Here is a 17325-nt window from a genome sequence, read left to right on the forward strand (position 1 = left end):
TGGGTGCACAGATAAGCAGGTGTCTAGATAATTTAATCAGAATTTTACTATTAACAAATTAATTCTACAGCTCCACTTTTCAATCCTGTGGGTTAAAATAAAAACAATAAAACCTGTTGAAGATGTGGAATTTTATGTCTTTTCATTTGTACTTCTTATGATGCATGCAAGTTGTATAGAAGCACTGCTAGCTATCTTTACGAGTACTGTACTCTTTCAAGTTTACGCACTGATGAGTGTGACCACATTATCTCCGACTTTATAATGAGTAATATATTTCTACTTTTGCTTAGTAAGAAGTTCTGATATGAAACCTTTTACTGCTTCAGTCTGATAAATTTCCCCAGTGCTGAGTAAAACTGTAGTCAGTCAACAGCAAGTCCATAGTACCTCCTTCAGGGTTAGGTTACATTATTACATACAGTAATAACAAAACTTCCAGTCACCTCTTGGATTTGAACCACTGTGCATAATGAAAAGTTGTCTCTGAACACTCTACCACTAGACCACCAGACATAATGAAAAAATCCTTTACCATGATGGCTCTCTTATAAGCTGAATAAAATTGAATGGCAATACTAGAAATAATGTAAACATATCTTCAGGCTGAAAGGATAAAAAAGGTGTCTGGCAAAATTGTTTGGCAATACTAGAAATGATGTAAACATGTCTTCAGGCTGAAGGGGTAAAAAAGGTGTGGGAAAACACTAGGTAGGAACATAGTACAGCAAACCCTCAATATACAAAGAACCAGTATGTGAAACTGTTTATATGATGATGAAAAAGTTTGGACCATTTTTCAACAAACAACAGGATTTTTGCTTATACAGTACTGTACAATGATTATGATCCTGTACAAAACCTTACTGGTCAATATCAGTGTCAAAGAAGGAACAATAGTGTGGTGTTGGTGTTCAAGCAGCAAGCAAACTGCAGTAACGTCAAATAACTACAGTACTGTAGACTCCATAAAACACAAGACAGGTTATGTAGAATTTCGTGCTGAATCACGTTTGCATTAAAACATGGCATACATTTACATGCAAAATAGAGGGTTAGGTTCTGGGAACCCTGTACTTTTCCTAAAAAAAAAATATATATATATATATATATATATATCAATATCGGCTATTATTGATATGCCTGCCTTGATGCCCACAGCAGCAAGTTTACACTGAATCTTGCTTACTGGACATGTCAGAGCATCCTAAATCTAACCTAACTGAGAAGTTTTGCCCCCAAAGAAATCCCATTATTCTAATCACCTAGGATTACCACTAAGCCTAATCTTGAAAGTCCCCAATACTAATCAGGCAAAAATTTCTGATCAACCTGTGAAGGATCACTGCTGAGCATCAAGCATATTTCATCAAGAATTATTTTTGGCACACTTAGTGACAGAAACCTAACTGCACAAACTGAAGCTATTTTTGAAATGATTACTAGTCATTAACAATAAAGGAAAAAATACAATGAAATTATCAGCATGGAGTGACTGCACAACTTCTGCATATGCAATGAATGCATTAATCCTGAATACAGTAATTAACAAGTCAACCAAGTAGAATAAATTTGTGTGAAAACATAATTCACAAGAGCTGAACTCATAAATCTTAATTAACTTCTTGCACAAACATATCAACTCATCACATACTGAAAGAGATGAATTTTCTAACCCTGAGTCTGTCAGCTCCTAACAAAAGTCAATCACTACAATGATTCTCACACTCATTGCACCAACTGCAGAAACTCCTGAATTTAACTGCTCCCTCATCATTAACCTCTTTAGCTTTATCACCTTCCAACATATAGCCGATCCACTGTCCACATGCTACTCTCTCATTTGCATGAAGCTCCCACACCACAAGCTACTTCATCCAGTATTTTTACTTTTTTCTTAGGAATAAATGCTCTTCTTAAGTTCTCAGCACTTTCACTGCAAGATGAAGCACTTGCTGGGTGCTTTGGCATCATGAATGAGTTTGTTTGGAACTGCATGGTCAGAGTTCTGGGATGAAATAATGAGCTAGAGAAAAAATTTCTAGACACAACGACAGTTAACAGAACAAAGAAGCTAAGGCAAACAGACATAGGATGTGTGTTGCGTGTGTAGGCTTGGATCACAGACCCACTGCAGCAAGCGACAAAGCACAATGCATGGGCTGTAAACAAATGCAAGAATCTGGAAATCCCATACCTCAATGCACCTATTTTATTTCTCCAAGGCAACTGAGTGATATTACTGTGTTAAATAACAAAGGGAGAATTTAGTAGCTTGTGTTACTGTATGAGCATTACCTCTCTCTGTCTTCAATCACACCTCCACTGTACTAGATGAGTTGGAAACTTGTTTTTAGTCATATTTTTGGTGGTGAACAGCAACTGAAATGCAGTGAAGCAAAAACAACTACTTTTGGTGACACTGATGCTTCTTTTCAGACTCCATTGGGTAGGGGACCCTTGGCCAAAAACATATCCTCATTGGATCGATGTTATAACTGACGATATATTGTGCAATAAATTATTATGAGATGGATTTTCTGAATGCATCCTCATTGCAAAACGAGGGCATGCTATTCACGTTCTTCAAAATTTAAATTTTAGGTCATGCATAATTCCATCCATCCATTATCCAATCCTACGTTGCCCCATGACAAGCATAGAAGCCCTGGGATAGGCAAGTTGGTCCTGATATTCAGGATGAGAGTGACCAGTCTCACTCATCCCTGAGTGGCATTATGTGGGCAATAAACCCCAACCACCCCCTGGATATAAACCTTCACTGGCTCAATCTGACTGGAGTGCCATAATTAACCACTACACCACCAGGTGCCAAAATTTTGTTATATGGTTACCACCCAGCATAATAAATGGTTTCCTGGTGTACAGGAAACACCTGCATAATGTTTCCCCTTAACATCCACACTGTATGCAGACTGTCAATAATCTTGATGCATTACCTGTCTGGTTGTTTGAAATTTACCTGGGGTTATTTCAGTATTTTAGATTGAATATATATATATATATATATATATATATATATATATATATATATATATATATATATATATACACACACAGTAAAACCTCACTGTAACAGACGAAAGGAGCCCAAGCCATTCCAAAAAAGTGAAAGTCCAATAAAAGCAACATCTGGAGTTCCCCCTGCTAACCCAGACTTTTTACGATACTGTATATCAGAAATTAGTCCAGATCACACCAACGGGTTTTCACTACCACTGCAGTACCGTACTGTATTGTATTATACATTCATTACGATAATCAGATGGTATAATATATATACTGGTACTACTATACTGTACTGTATCCTGATAAACATGTCTATTATTTACCTTATTGTGGTGAACATAGCTGAAGTGTTCTGGCAGTCCAGACTGCTGCTGGCTTTATCGGACTTTTTCTAATATATAAGAATTTAGTCTTGTCAGCTTCTTGATTCTAATAAAAGTGAACTCCGGCATACTGCAGTCCGCTATATCTAGCTTTTACCATATATAAATATATACTGTATTATATATATATATATATATATACAAGTATATATATATATATTGCCGGACGCCATAATCCCGTAAGGGGTGGCCATTGACTATGAGTTATTTGTTTTACAGGGAGGGGCACTAACCCTCCACCAACCCACCTGTTGACACATAGGATTTGGTTATACGGTTACCACCCAGCGCTGTAAATGGTTTCTTGGCTTACAGGAAACTATTTGGCATGTAAACTATTTGGCTCTATGTAAAGCCACCTGTAAAGGAGAGAAAAGCAATAAGAAGTGACAGAAAAGACGGGAGGAATAGGAAGACAGGAGGGCAGGCACAGAAAAAAAAAATGATAAAGGCTAAGGAAGAAGTAGGCAGCACTACATCAAGTGAGTGGACGATGGTCGCCACCACCTACAACTAATATATATATATATATATACTGTATAAATGTATATATGTATGTACAGTAAGTCCTGTAATCCGAATGGCAGGGGACCGAGGGTCTGTCAGACTATTGGATTTTTCGGACTATTGAGAGGGACCTCTGAAAACACTAGAAATATGTACATGATCATCAAATAAACGCTTAAAATATGCGATATTGTTTTACTCACCAGAAATGCATAGAAGTGAAGATGAATAGCTGCAGACAGGTACACCCAAGTCCGAGGGCAAGTCCATACCAGATAAAGCCTTACATAAAGTCTAGAAAAATTGGAAAAATTCAAGAAAAAATTCCAAAAAATCCCAGAAAAAAAAAAAAAAAAAATGCCTTGACAAATTCGGAGTATTGGGATTTTCAGATTATTGGTGGCTGGATTAGAGGACTTTTGCTGTATATATATATATATATATATATATATATATATATATATATATATATATACAGTAAACCCTCATTATACAATGCCTCATTGTACGATATTTCGCTTATACAATGTCAAAATTTTAGTACCCTATGCCCACTATACAATGGGAACGATTTGCAACAACGATGGATCATCCGCGGCTCAGTGAACAGCGAATGTGCAAACGCAACAAAAACGTCCTCACACTGTCAGCATTAGACCACACACTTGTCCACCGGTCCAGCCTCATTAGCTAGCCCTGCCCAGCCAGGCAGTTCTGACATCGATGAGTAAGGGCTGTGAGTCCCTGTGACTGTGAGGCCAAGTAGGGACAATTCACCATCAGGACGATTCCCCATCATTTATTTATGTATCAGTTTATTTAGCAAGTACTGTACACTAGTTTTTTAATTATGTAAGTTATAAAAGTGATGGTGGTTTATTGTTTATATAGTAAATGTAAAATATGGCATCAAATCATGGGCATTAAATGAAAAATAACAATATATTGAAACGTGAATCAGCTGATTTATGATCGATCCTTCATCTTAGCATAAGGCTACGTACGAGACATTGGCATTTATATAAATGCCTAATTACCTTAAGTGAACGATCGACATACTTTGGAATTATACAAATAATCATGTTACGTCTATATAAATGTTTCGGGATATTTCACCATCAAGTCAATTCGCCATCACAACAATAACAAGACAATTCGCCATCGGGACTTTTCGTCATCAGGATGATTCCCCGTCATTTATTTTCATATCAGTTTATTTATGAAGTACACTAGTTTTTTAGTACTGTACTTGTACCTCTTCAAAGTCGTTTTAAAATATACCCAGGATGTTGTAGTACCAATGGAAATTAATGAAAACAGCTGTGGGTGATGCTAGAACATAATTCAAAGTCAACTACAGCAAGGTAGAAACAAGTTAAATATTGTCTAAAAGTGCAACTTACAAATGATATCCAAAGCCAATGCTATTGAATGAAAATAGACTTTGATAGATCCCCCTGAGAATTAGTTATTAAAGTATCAGTTAATCAGTAATAAGTATGTTTACAGAATGACGGGGAATTGTCCTGACGGGGAGCGTCCATATTATGATGACGAATTGTCAACTTCATGGCGAATTGTCTAGGAACCACATAAACAACCGTTGCTTGCTTCAGTAAAGTTAAGATCTACTGTATACTGTAGTTTTCATGCTTTTTTCTCTTTATTCACTATTAATGTGTTACTTTAAATGTTTAAACATAAGGATATTTCATGTATGTGAGTGCTAAGGTGTGTGTATGTGAGAGTTTAGGCACGTCTGGGAACGTATCCCCATTGACTCCATGTTATAATGGGATTGCTATACGATGGACTGCTTTACGATTGGGTTTTCAGGAACGGAACCCCATCGTATAATGAGGGTTTACTGTATATATATATATATATATATATATATATATATATATATATATATATATATATATATATATACATATATATATATATATATATATATATATATATATATACATATATATATATATATATATATATATATATATATATATATATATATATATATATATATATGATGATGCAGTGTTACTTGCAAATACTGAACAGGAACTTGGTAAACTAGTGCAGAGTTTTGCTGATGTCTGTGAGCATCGTGCCTATATAGTAAATGTAGAAAAAAGTAAAGTGATGGTGACTGAGAGAGGTGATTCCCTGTGTGATGTTACAGTGAATGGAGAGAGATTGGAATTGGTGAGAGAGTTCAAAATACCTGGGTACAGTGATAGTAAAGAGAGGAAAATGTTCAAAAGAAGGAGACGGCAGAGTGACACAAGGAAAGAAAGTAGCTGGTGCAATGGAGGCCTTGATAAGAAACAGAGGCTTGAGTGTTGCAGCTGCACGAAGGTTACATGAAGGAGAGTTCGTGCCAACTCTAACATATGGATGTGAGACTATGGTGTGGCATGAAAATGAAGTCAGGAGTGATAGCAGTGGAGATGGGACTGCTGAGGAATGTATGTGGAGTACAGAGAGTGGATGGGATACGAAATAATGTGATTCATGAAAGATGTGGAGTGAGGAAGTCTGTGGACACCAATGAGAGTGTACTGAGATAGTATGGCCATGTGGAGAGAATGTATAACAATAGAGTGGTGAATAAGGTATATTTGTGTGAATCTGAAGGAGGAGGGAGGTGAGGTAGGCCAAGGAGAGGGTGGTGGGATATGGTGGATGAGTGTGTGAGAAAGAGAGGTTTGGAAGTTGGTGAGGCTAGGGGACTGACGAGAGATTGACCTGGCTGGATGAATATTGTGAGGAGAAGTGCATGATCAGGGATTTGGCACCCCTCTTTAATGTGACAGCATCCGGATTGACTCTATCGGATACGTTTATGTAAAGCTACGGTGTATGTTTCTGGAGTATCAGATAGAGCCAGGATTCCAGAGGCTTGAATAATGAGTGAATGAAAGCGTGGCCCATTGGACTGGGCAAATTTGGGCTGTCTGGACGTTACTGCTCCTCACCCTGCCCTAGGGTGGGAAAGGAGGTCCAGATGATGGTGATGATATATATATATATATATATATATATATATATATATATATATATATATATATATATATATATATATATATATATATATATATATATATATATATATATATATATATATATATATATATATATATATATATATTATTTATATATATATATATATATATATATATATATATATATATATTCACACACACAAATACACACACACACCAGACCCTTGATTTAACATACCATGATTGACTGAATATCAGATTTAATGGACACTGCGAAGACACCAGAATTCTGTAAGGCTATAATGAACAGTGTCCTTTAAATGGGCCACAATAGGTAGCAATACATGTGTTCAGGAAGAAGTGCAATGACAAAGATGTAAAATAAACTTCATCATCATCATCATCATCCAGACCTCCTTTCCCACCCTAAGGCAGGGTGAGGAGTAGCAACATCCAGACAGCCAATGTTTGCCCATTCTAATGGGCCATGCTTCCACTCACTCATCATTCAAGCCCCTGTGGGTATAGTTATAATTTCATCTAGAGTGTTCTATTATACTTATTTATTTTCAAACATGTGCTTGATATCCCACCTCACAGAAGGACCATTGGATATAACAGATTATCATCTTTTTCAGACCAGGCTTCCCCCAGTTAGTCAGTTATAGGGAGGATCTACTGAATAGCATCATGATTCCTAACCATAAATCCTCTTAATAAATAGGATGGGCAAAAAACAGGAACTGAAAAGTGAAAAGCACAAAAATACATCGATCCCTTGGTTATTGTGCATATTGTAATTGGAACTACATCTAATGTGTGATAACGAAATTGCATGACAGCAAAAAATAGAGCTTATGGGATTTATCCTAACTGGTATAGTACCAGGCATCCCCCTTGTAAACCCAAATTTTCCCTTTACAACAATTTAGACCCACTAAATACATACATACTGTTATGGCATGTATCAGAAATTCACACAGGCATAGTTAGGTTAATAGAAAATGATGAAAATGCATAATATGGAAGAAACACATACCATATAGAGACATGAGATGGTCTTTAGATAAGGGGTTCTGAGGCTAGGGGGTGGAGAGTTAGTGGTCTCCACCAACCGGGATTAACTCCTCGAGTAGGCTCTCATCTTCGAATCCCTCACAGCCAGCATAAACCACAGATTTTGCACCACCATTGTTGGCAGAAATCAGCTAAGATGCATGATAACAAAGCATTTTAGCTTCCCCCCCCAAAAAAAAAAATGCGTGATAACAGCAGGAGTTTGTTTCCATCTAGCAGTGATGACGAAAACTGCTATAACCAAGTGTGTGATGAACAAGGGATCGCTGTAAGAGATTTATCATCAGATTGCTCACTGAAAATGAGTCAAACCTTCCTTCACTCAGCATTAAAGCCTTGAAAACTCTTGGCTCCAATCCACAGGTGAAATACACTTCAGTTGATATACATCACTACATAATCATAATGACAACCTACATCCTCAGTTAGGGATGATTCACATTATAATGAACTTTATGAAGAACTTAAATGATATATGGCAAAATAAATAATTCAACCCCAAGCATTTATACTGATGCACCCTTATACATGTATAAATCCTTACAAACTGTACAATATATGCTCATATAAGCACCCACCACTAGAATATAAACAATGAATATCTTCCATTTAGGTCACTATAAGCCTGAAATAATTTTTTCCTTCAAGCAACTCCACATTCACAACTGTCAAATGTTACAATGTCACATTTTGAAGCATTTCACTGTTAATGGAGAATAAGAGACTTTGCGAAGTTTCATAACTAACATGGAAATGCCGCCATTGGCATTACAGACTAAAAAAACTGCACATGATTTTCAACCCAAGTGATGTCCTAGAATACTATACCAACTGGCTGCCTACTATTTATGGGTTTTACAGACACTACCTAACATAAAGATGACCTCACTAAGTCTGCTTATGATGTTCACACCGTCAGTCCCTGGATCATGTACATCTTGCGGAATATCATGTGGATCCGCTCCCCTGTGATGCTTGGCTCTTTAGGGAACTGAAAAAGTAAAGCAGAAAGATAATTTATTTTATTAGTTGTCCCATTTTACTTTTTTCTTACTATTACAGTAAAGGTAAAGAGGAAGCAGATGCCATAAGGCACTTAACTGCAGAGCTAATCTCTGTAATTTTTGCCTTTATGCCTCATTTTACCTACCATCCATCCAGCCATCATCCAATCCTATGTTGCCCCATGAGGAGCATAGAAGCCCCGGGCTAGGCAAGTTGGTCCTGACATGTAAGATTAGAGTGACAAGCCTCACTCAATCCTGAGTGGCATTACATGAGCAATAAACCCCAACCACCCCTTGGATATAAACCTATACAGACTCAATCCAATTGGAGTGCCTTATATACCCACTAAACCACTATGTGCCATAATTTGGTTAAATGGCTACCACCCAGCATAGTCAATGGTTTCCTGGTGTACTGGAAACCATTTGGCTTGGCACTCAGTGCAGAGTCACCCATAGGCAGAAGGAAGAGGAAATAATGAAGGAAAGAAGGACAGAAGAGAAAGTGTAAAGTCACCCATAGACAGAAGGAAGAAGAAAGAAAGACAGATGAGGAAGAGTGGAAATGGCAGACACCCAGAGCAGTACTACATTGAGTGAGTGGATGGTGAGTTCCCCCACCTACCAGTTAACCCACAAAAAGTGGAAGGACACCTGAGATGACTAGCACCAGCTGTCCATGTCAGGATTTGAACCCTGATGCTATACAGGCTAGCAACTTTGTAGCCAGCAAAAATTACCACCCAGCTACAGCAGTAACCATTAAAACCCATAAAAACTACAAAAAATACTTATTAATCCACTCAACTTTCTTTTATTTATTAATTGTGGCCCCGAGAAGCAGAACTCGCCAAGCGCCAAAAACAAAAAAACAAAAAAAATCGCGATCAAAGTTTTCCGACTTTTAAAAGGCTAAATCTCCTGACTCAATTAAGGTATCAAGTTGAATTTAGTCTCAAAATGATCAGTAAAGTATAACCTAACTACATAAGGACTAAAATCAATTAAAATCTGTCGATATTTCCAGCGGCAGGAGCGTGACTGCAATTTATTGGTGTTATGAATCAAATGTTCATTACACCTCATTGCGTTCATATTCCTGCCACTGAAAATGCTGAACGTTTATAATTTCGCTTATTACTTATGTGAATAGGGTATAAAATGCTGATCATTTTGAGACTACATTCAACTTCATAGCATTATACGGTCACGAGGTATAGCATTTTGAAATTCAGAAATCTGTGACCTCGATTTTCTCCGTGTTTATTTTCATCTCATTTTTATGCATAGGGAAAGAGGCAATGTAAGAATAGAGCAAAAAAAGAACATGTTCAATGAAAATAACATAATAATAGTATAATAAGATAATAATAAAATACAATAATAATACATGGAAGTAATGGGCATGATAATAAACAAAAATTATTGAGAAGAGAAAAACGACATTAATGAAAAAATGCAATGAACGAAACGTAGAATGAAGAAAAATAAGAAAGCAATCAATAAAATTAAGGGAAAACATTATTATTATCTTACTCAAGAAAGTAATATCATATAATAATAATATTATTGTTTTATTTTGCCACCTTCTTTCAGCTTTGGAATGGTCTAAGGTAGGTATTGTTATTAATTTTTACTGTTACTTTTTTCCTTACAGAAATTTCATGGTAATGTCATTATGCATTGTGAGACAATAATCGTAAGCTGAATAACACTGAAAAAAAGCACAAAATTCACGAGAATTAGGAGAGTAATCCAGTGGTATGTGTAGTTAAAGAGCTTCTGATGCTCCCAGCTGTGTTTTGGCACGAGGGTGACGAGCAACACGCACAGTGAATGGCCGAGCGGGGCTAAAGGTGGGACACTACGGCGAGCGTGATTGGCCGGGCTCAGCTGTCAGGGCGGCGTGGGTGCTTGATTAGTTCTGCAGCCAAGCTTGGGCCTCAGACCATGTGACGCAGCAATAAGGTCGAAAGTGTGGTGCACTAACATGCGAATACGACCTTGAGGATATTTGAAAAACTCCTGCCTCTGTCTCTCTCCAGATAGGGGAAGGGTGGGGGAAGACAATGCTATAATAACCTGGTTTTCGGCCGGGGTGGCGCTTGGCGAGTTCTGCTTCTCAGGGCCTCAATTATTCTTCAATCTCAAGACTATTTCATTAAGTAAGTATATCCATCAAGATGAGTAAAATCCACAAGATAAATAAAATGAGTAACAGTTGTAAGCTAAATATTTTAAAAATGTCATCGGACTGAAGGGGATTAATATTCCACTGTAACTTTCAAAGTTTACTTCCAAGTTCCCATCAAATCAGCATAGTAGTTGTGAGAAACATGTTGTGATATTTTGGAATACATCCTCAACTTACAGCAAAGACTGCCTGTAAAAGATACCCTATAGCTTAGGTGAGTTGTCTTGATATCACAGTAACACAAACTATTCATCATTATCACTGAAGTAAAGTAGGGTCCAGAGAGCTAGGGAAAAAAATTAATAGAATGAGATACTAACCAAAGTTTGCCTAATTGAATGAGACACACTCCCATTCACTCACCACTCATGCCCCAGAATCTTTGCTTCACCTGGAAGACTAAATAACAGTCAATGTGTAGCTTCACACACAATCTGACAGTCAATTTGAAGACTCTCAAATTAAGAAGGGTAATTGTTCAAAAAAAGAACTACAGTATATCCACATATGGAAATTCTTTTTGTACAGGCTCTTCAGGCAGGGATCTAAAAACTGGAAAGGGTTTGAGTTGGGCTGAGACAATTTCCATAATCTTCTTTAATTTTTTCCTTACCTATGGATGAGGTAGGATCAAAAAGTAGGCATGCCCAGGGAAGTGGACCAGACACACTCATATTTCATTCCTTCATTTCTGTAATTTTTTCTAAAACATATTATTACTGAAATTTACATTCGCTTTTCTTCAAAGTCAAGCATTTACCTTTTTTCTTCTGTTTCTTTAAGACTTTATTATACATTTCTTCCACCATCATCCAATCTTTTACTGCCCCATTAGATGTATAGATGCCCAGGACTAGGCCACTCATTCCAAAAATTTAAAAACAATGGTGACAAGTTGCCTCTTCTGAGCATTATTAAGAGAAAAATTAACCCCACCCAACCTTAGGCCCATAAGGGCCATATCTGCCTAAAAATCCTTAACCTACCAGACCATCACAGAAGTCTGCTGATTATAAGGAAAGAGTGAGTCAATGAAATCCAAATGCCAGACGCAAAGATCATATGGCACTTTCTGCACCCAACTGTCACCCCCCATCCTCTCCACATGCTCAAAACATCTCAATCTACCCCTCCTCATCACAACACCAATACACTGTGTGTGCCACTACACAGAACACTCTTAGTCACACTAGACACTAGTAAAGCTCTTGATACCATCCTGCATCACAACCTCACAAACAAAACATTCAAAACAAACATGCACAATAGCACAAAAAGATGGCTGGCAAACTATTTAGCGGGCAGATGTGCACATGTAACATTTGCTGGTGAGTCACTGAACATTAGAAACTTCATAAACGGTGTCCCCCAAGGATCTATTTTGTCCCCTACTCTCTTTAACCTATACATGTATGACATACCCACACCCCACACACCACAAATACACATAGCTTCCTATGTGGACAACATAACACTTACATGGACACACCGAAAAGCAAACACAGCCGCACACTTCCTCCAACCTTACCTCAACACACTACACGAATGGTTCACCACAAACAGGCTCAAAATAGCCCCAGCCAAATCTACAGTGAACCTTCTCACAAACTGGACAGCAGAACACAGTCACATTCCCCACGTCACCATAAACAACACTCTCCTACCCCACACACACCCAAAATCCTTGGTGTAACACAATATTGTACATCAATGTCATTTGAACAACACATCATAAACATTAAAGATATATTAATACCAAGACTCAATGCCTTACAGTCACTTGCCCATACAACATTCGGACACAACAAAGAAACCACCACCACAGTATACAAACAAAATATATGTTCAGTGATGAATTATGCAAGCCCTGCTTGGGCTTCTAACCTCACTAAAACACACTACAACACTCTACAGACCATACAGAACAAGGCCCTAAAAATAATCACAGGCTGCACAGCTACTACACCCACAACCACCTACACCAAGAAACCAAAGTCCTCAAAGTCAAGGATTATCTTGACATGAGAGGCATCCAAATTCTTGTTGCAACCTGCACAAACCCACACCAGCCACTACAATACATGGCAGCACATCCACACACACACCAAGGAACACCAAAACAACACCCAGCACACAATATCATATACAAATACTGTCATCTCTCCTCCCTTGCCTGGCTCAAACCAGCTTCCAGAAGCATATCCATACTCAAATCACTCACCACTCCATTCAGTCACTTAAAGACAACTCAAAGCTGCATGCACATCCTCCTGACAGCCACCCTCCTGAATCCCTCGTGAGGACAGGGTCCACCTGGCCAGGCTGAGATGTGGGCATCATCCAGCACTCTTGAGTATCAGAAGAGGTTGGATGACTCCCTCTCTGACGCCTGTCCAGGATGCAACACAGCACCCCATACTATTAAGCACATTATGGAAGGCTGCATTGCACACAATCACCTGTGCCAACAACACAAGATACACTCCTTGAGAGCTCTGGGAGATAGCCCAGTCTCAGCCATGGCCTTCCTTAAGGACTCGGGAACTATTGCTACTACTGCTACTCCAGTCCCATCCTTCCTCCCAACTCTTCCACTGTAAGCCTTGCCCCCCTGACCTCACATTCAAGGACACACTACACATCAATCTAATCATTGTCATTTCTGTATGTTTGAGCCTATGAATTTCCTCTTTCTTTACTGCCAAGGTCTCACTACCACAGAGCATTACAATCCTAACTCATGCTGCATACAAAGATCCCTGAGCACAGAGAGACAGCCCTCTCCCTGTTAGGAGAGGCAACAGCTTCCTGAACTTCCTCCAACCACTCCTTATCCTAGCCACAGAGCTAGCATCAGCCCCACCTCCAGTACATAACATATTCCCTAAACAAAAAAACTCTTCCACACTCTCAAGAGACTCTCCAGCAAGATCAATCCTTTCACACCTGTCTGTCTCTACATGCTCTCCATGACACTCTACTCACACAAAATCAGCATTATTCCACAGCCTACCTCTAATACCACTGCAACACTTATGCACCCACATATCACAAACACTGTACAACATGGAGTTACTTCCCACATCCTTATTGCAAACTGCATATAGCCACACTCCCTTTGCTTTAACAGTACCGTCACCAGCTGTGGATACTATCACTTCTGTGTCATCTGCATTTACCCTTAAACCATTTGGCACCATTCTCTTTTCACTTCCTAAAATGTTCCTCCACCTCCCTTACATTCTCTGCAATCAACACCAAATCACCAGTTTACAATATCTCCCATGGGAGTCCATTTCTAACAGCAAGTGGGAGCTTAAAGCACCATGACAAACAATAAGAGGATCAAGACTGATCCTTGATGCACACCAACTTTCAGTGAAAACTCATCACTCAAATATCCACTCACTCTCACCTAGGTGCAATCACCCACATACATTGCTATAACCACTACAACAACTGGCCACTCTTCGATTCCAAGCTTTCTCATTGCCCACTTCACCACCTCCCTTGGGATTCCGCAAAAAGTATAGCTGCCTTTTCTTTCCTCCATATTTTACTTGAAGCTGTCAGACATCAGTAGTCCCTTTGCCTGGCATAAACCCAAACTGCATCTCATCAATATTCATTCTTTCCCTCATGATAACTTCTGGGACCCTCTCCATTACCTTCATTAGCTGGTATCACACTCTTCAGCAAGAAATCTAGTACAACACACTCAATTATAACAGAATTCATCAAATCAGTAACTAAACCCACTCCTATACATCCTTAGGTTTTCAACATTTCAGCAGTCAACCTAAACACACCCACTTGTTTTCCCACCTGCTTCCTGCCTACTGCCCTGGTCACATAAGCAGCAACAATCTAAGGCCAGTGGCCAAACACTGGACCCAGTGACTTCAAAGCTTCTCTACTGCAGTTAAACTCCTCATTTAACAACTGGCTATAGTGCTCTCTCTGAGCATCTTTAACGTCCTCACTGTCCACCACTACATTTCCTTCATCATTCTTCACACACTGCTCACCTGTGATATCCGTGTTTTCCCTCTTTTGCCAAAAAAAAACAAAAGTAGCTGAAAAAGCTGCAGGTTGCCATGGCCTCCATAGAGTACCATATAGATAAATTCTATCTATCTATCTATTGCCAGACACCTCAATCCCGTTTGGGGTGGCCACAAACAAATCGCCTCCACATCGCCCTGTCCCCCGCCATTTCACTGCCCCGCTCCCAACTCACACCCCCGTCTCTCATATACTTCTCCACCCCATCTCTCCATCTCATCCTCGGCCTCCCCCTCCCTCTTCCCCCCTCCACCTCACTCACATACACTCTCTTCGTCAGTCTTTCACCCTCCATCCTCTCCACATGGCCAAACCACCTCAGTGTATTCCTCCTAACGCATCCTATCACATCCACAACTCTTCAGCCGACACTGCTGGTGAGATGCATGGGCTGACACAGTTACACAACTCCACTCTGCTGGTGTTGGGTAGTCTGGGCTTTGTTTTGGTGGATATCATTGGTAGCATGTGGGAGGCAGGACGCAGTGGGCGTATCGTATTGTTCATATCACTTATGAGGGTTCCAACACGCTTGCATGTGTCGGCCTTGGTCACCTAATGGCAAGCAGCTTCAAATTTTGGTTTCCCTCTGGGCTGTCAGTTGATGCCATAAGAAGTTGGATATTGTATATTCAGCCAGATTTTTTGCTTTGTCAGATAATGATGGATGTTGGTTGAAGTGGCATCAGAAAATTAGAATATTCCCGTACTACAAAAATTATCACTGTTGATATTATCAACTTGTTTTGAGCCCAAGGCTTACAAGCAGCCAATTGCCCATCCTAAGAGCCTTCCCAGAGCACAAACTGAAATGGATGTAAACCCTTTAGTTATGACGGCTCTTTTTGTGACAATTCCGATATGCATTATAAAAGTCAGGAACTGATTTACGTTACACTCATATGGCATTCGTATATATGTAAAAATTTTTAAAAATATGACATGAGTTACATCATCAATGGCATATATGGCTTGTTAACATGGTCAAGGAAATGGCCTTATGTGGGTTACGGATGCAGGCAGTCATGCTCAATCCCTCCTAGCCCAAGCAAAACATGTGGAGGACAGCATCACATATCACACATTAAATAAGGTAACACTCAAATATAAGTGGAATAAACAAAGGCATAGAGAAACGGAGTGAATAACAGTGCAGATAGAGTACCAGCTATGTGCATTCTATTTATCCTTTCTTTTAAGGCCCAGCCCTGATCTTTCTCCTGCCAAAACAACACATGAAAAGCAGCATCACATATTGCATGAACTTTTTCAGTGTCTCAGTAACACTGAGAGTAGGCCAGCATGCTTTCCAATACAAGTTTCTCTAACCATTAACACCAAGCTACATGCACAGTACACACTACACTTCCTTTTCCAAAACTGAATGAAATTATGGCATCTTTAAACATAGCCTCAGAGTCCCCGGGGGGAGGGGGGGGGACCATAAATGCCCCCACCATCCGCCCCTCTCCTGGTGATGACTTGTGCTGCCTCGAACCACTGTCTGACTCACTTCCTCTTCATTTCTGCAACATTCGCAGCCTTTCCTCTAACTTTTGCTCTGTTGAGTACCACCTCTCCTCCTTTAAACCTCACCTTTTCCTAACTGAGACTCTGCTGTCTGAGGCAACTGACAGCAAACCCTTTTCTGTATCCTCCTACTTTCTCTGTACTCATTTCAAAGCCAAAGATGGCTGTTGTGTATATATATATATATATATATATATATATATATATATGCAACGACTTATCTTGCTCTCGTGTTGCTGAACTTGATTCTTCTGAATTCTCTGCACTCTGGCTTTGGCTTTCCTGTCATTCTCTGACTAAATATATCTGCTCTGTTTACTTATCCCCTAATTCTACTGACTATCAAAAATTCTTTGACTAACTTACTTCTACAATGGAACATATTCTATCCATATCTCCTTTCTCAGAAATCTCCATCCATTCTAGGAGATTTCAACGTTCACCACCACCTTTGGCTCTCCTCTCCTTTCACTGATCCACCTGGTGAACAAGCCCACATCTTTTCTATCCCCCCTGTGGCGGGG

The 17325-nt window shown here is 39.1% G+C and overlaps 1 protein-coding gene across 1 annotated transcript in view; it reads right to left on the reverse strand.

Moving 5' to 3' along the window:
- Positions 1-8243: 8243 nt before the first annotated feature.
- The window catches only part of LOC145401925 (uncharacterized), a 443277-nt gene continuing 434195 nt past the window's right edge, over positions 8244-17325 (reverse strand). Inside the window, exon 24 of the mRNA XM_080274030.1 lies at positions 8244-8996. Within this exon, the coding sequence (XP_080130156.1) occupies positions 8913-8996 (84 nt within the window). The 3' untranslated portion in view covers positions 8244-8912. The remainder of the gene's footprint in view (positions 8997-17325) is intronic.

The sequence above is a fragment of the Coenobita brevimanus genome, chromosome 57, assembly GCF_032717465.1.
Source record: "Coenobita brevimanus isolate Jiangsu-jjx chromosome 57, ASM3271746v2, whole genome shotgun sequence".
NCBI classification, from domain to species: Eukaryota; Metazoa; Arthropoda; class Malacostraca; order Decapoda; family Coenobitidae; genus Coenobita; species Coenobita brevimanus.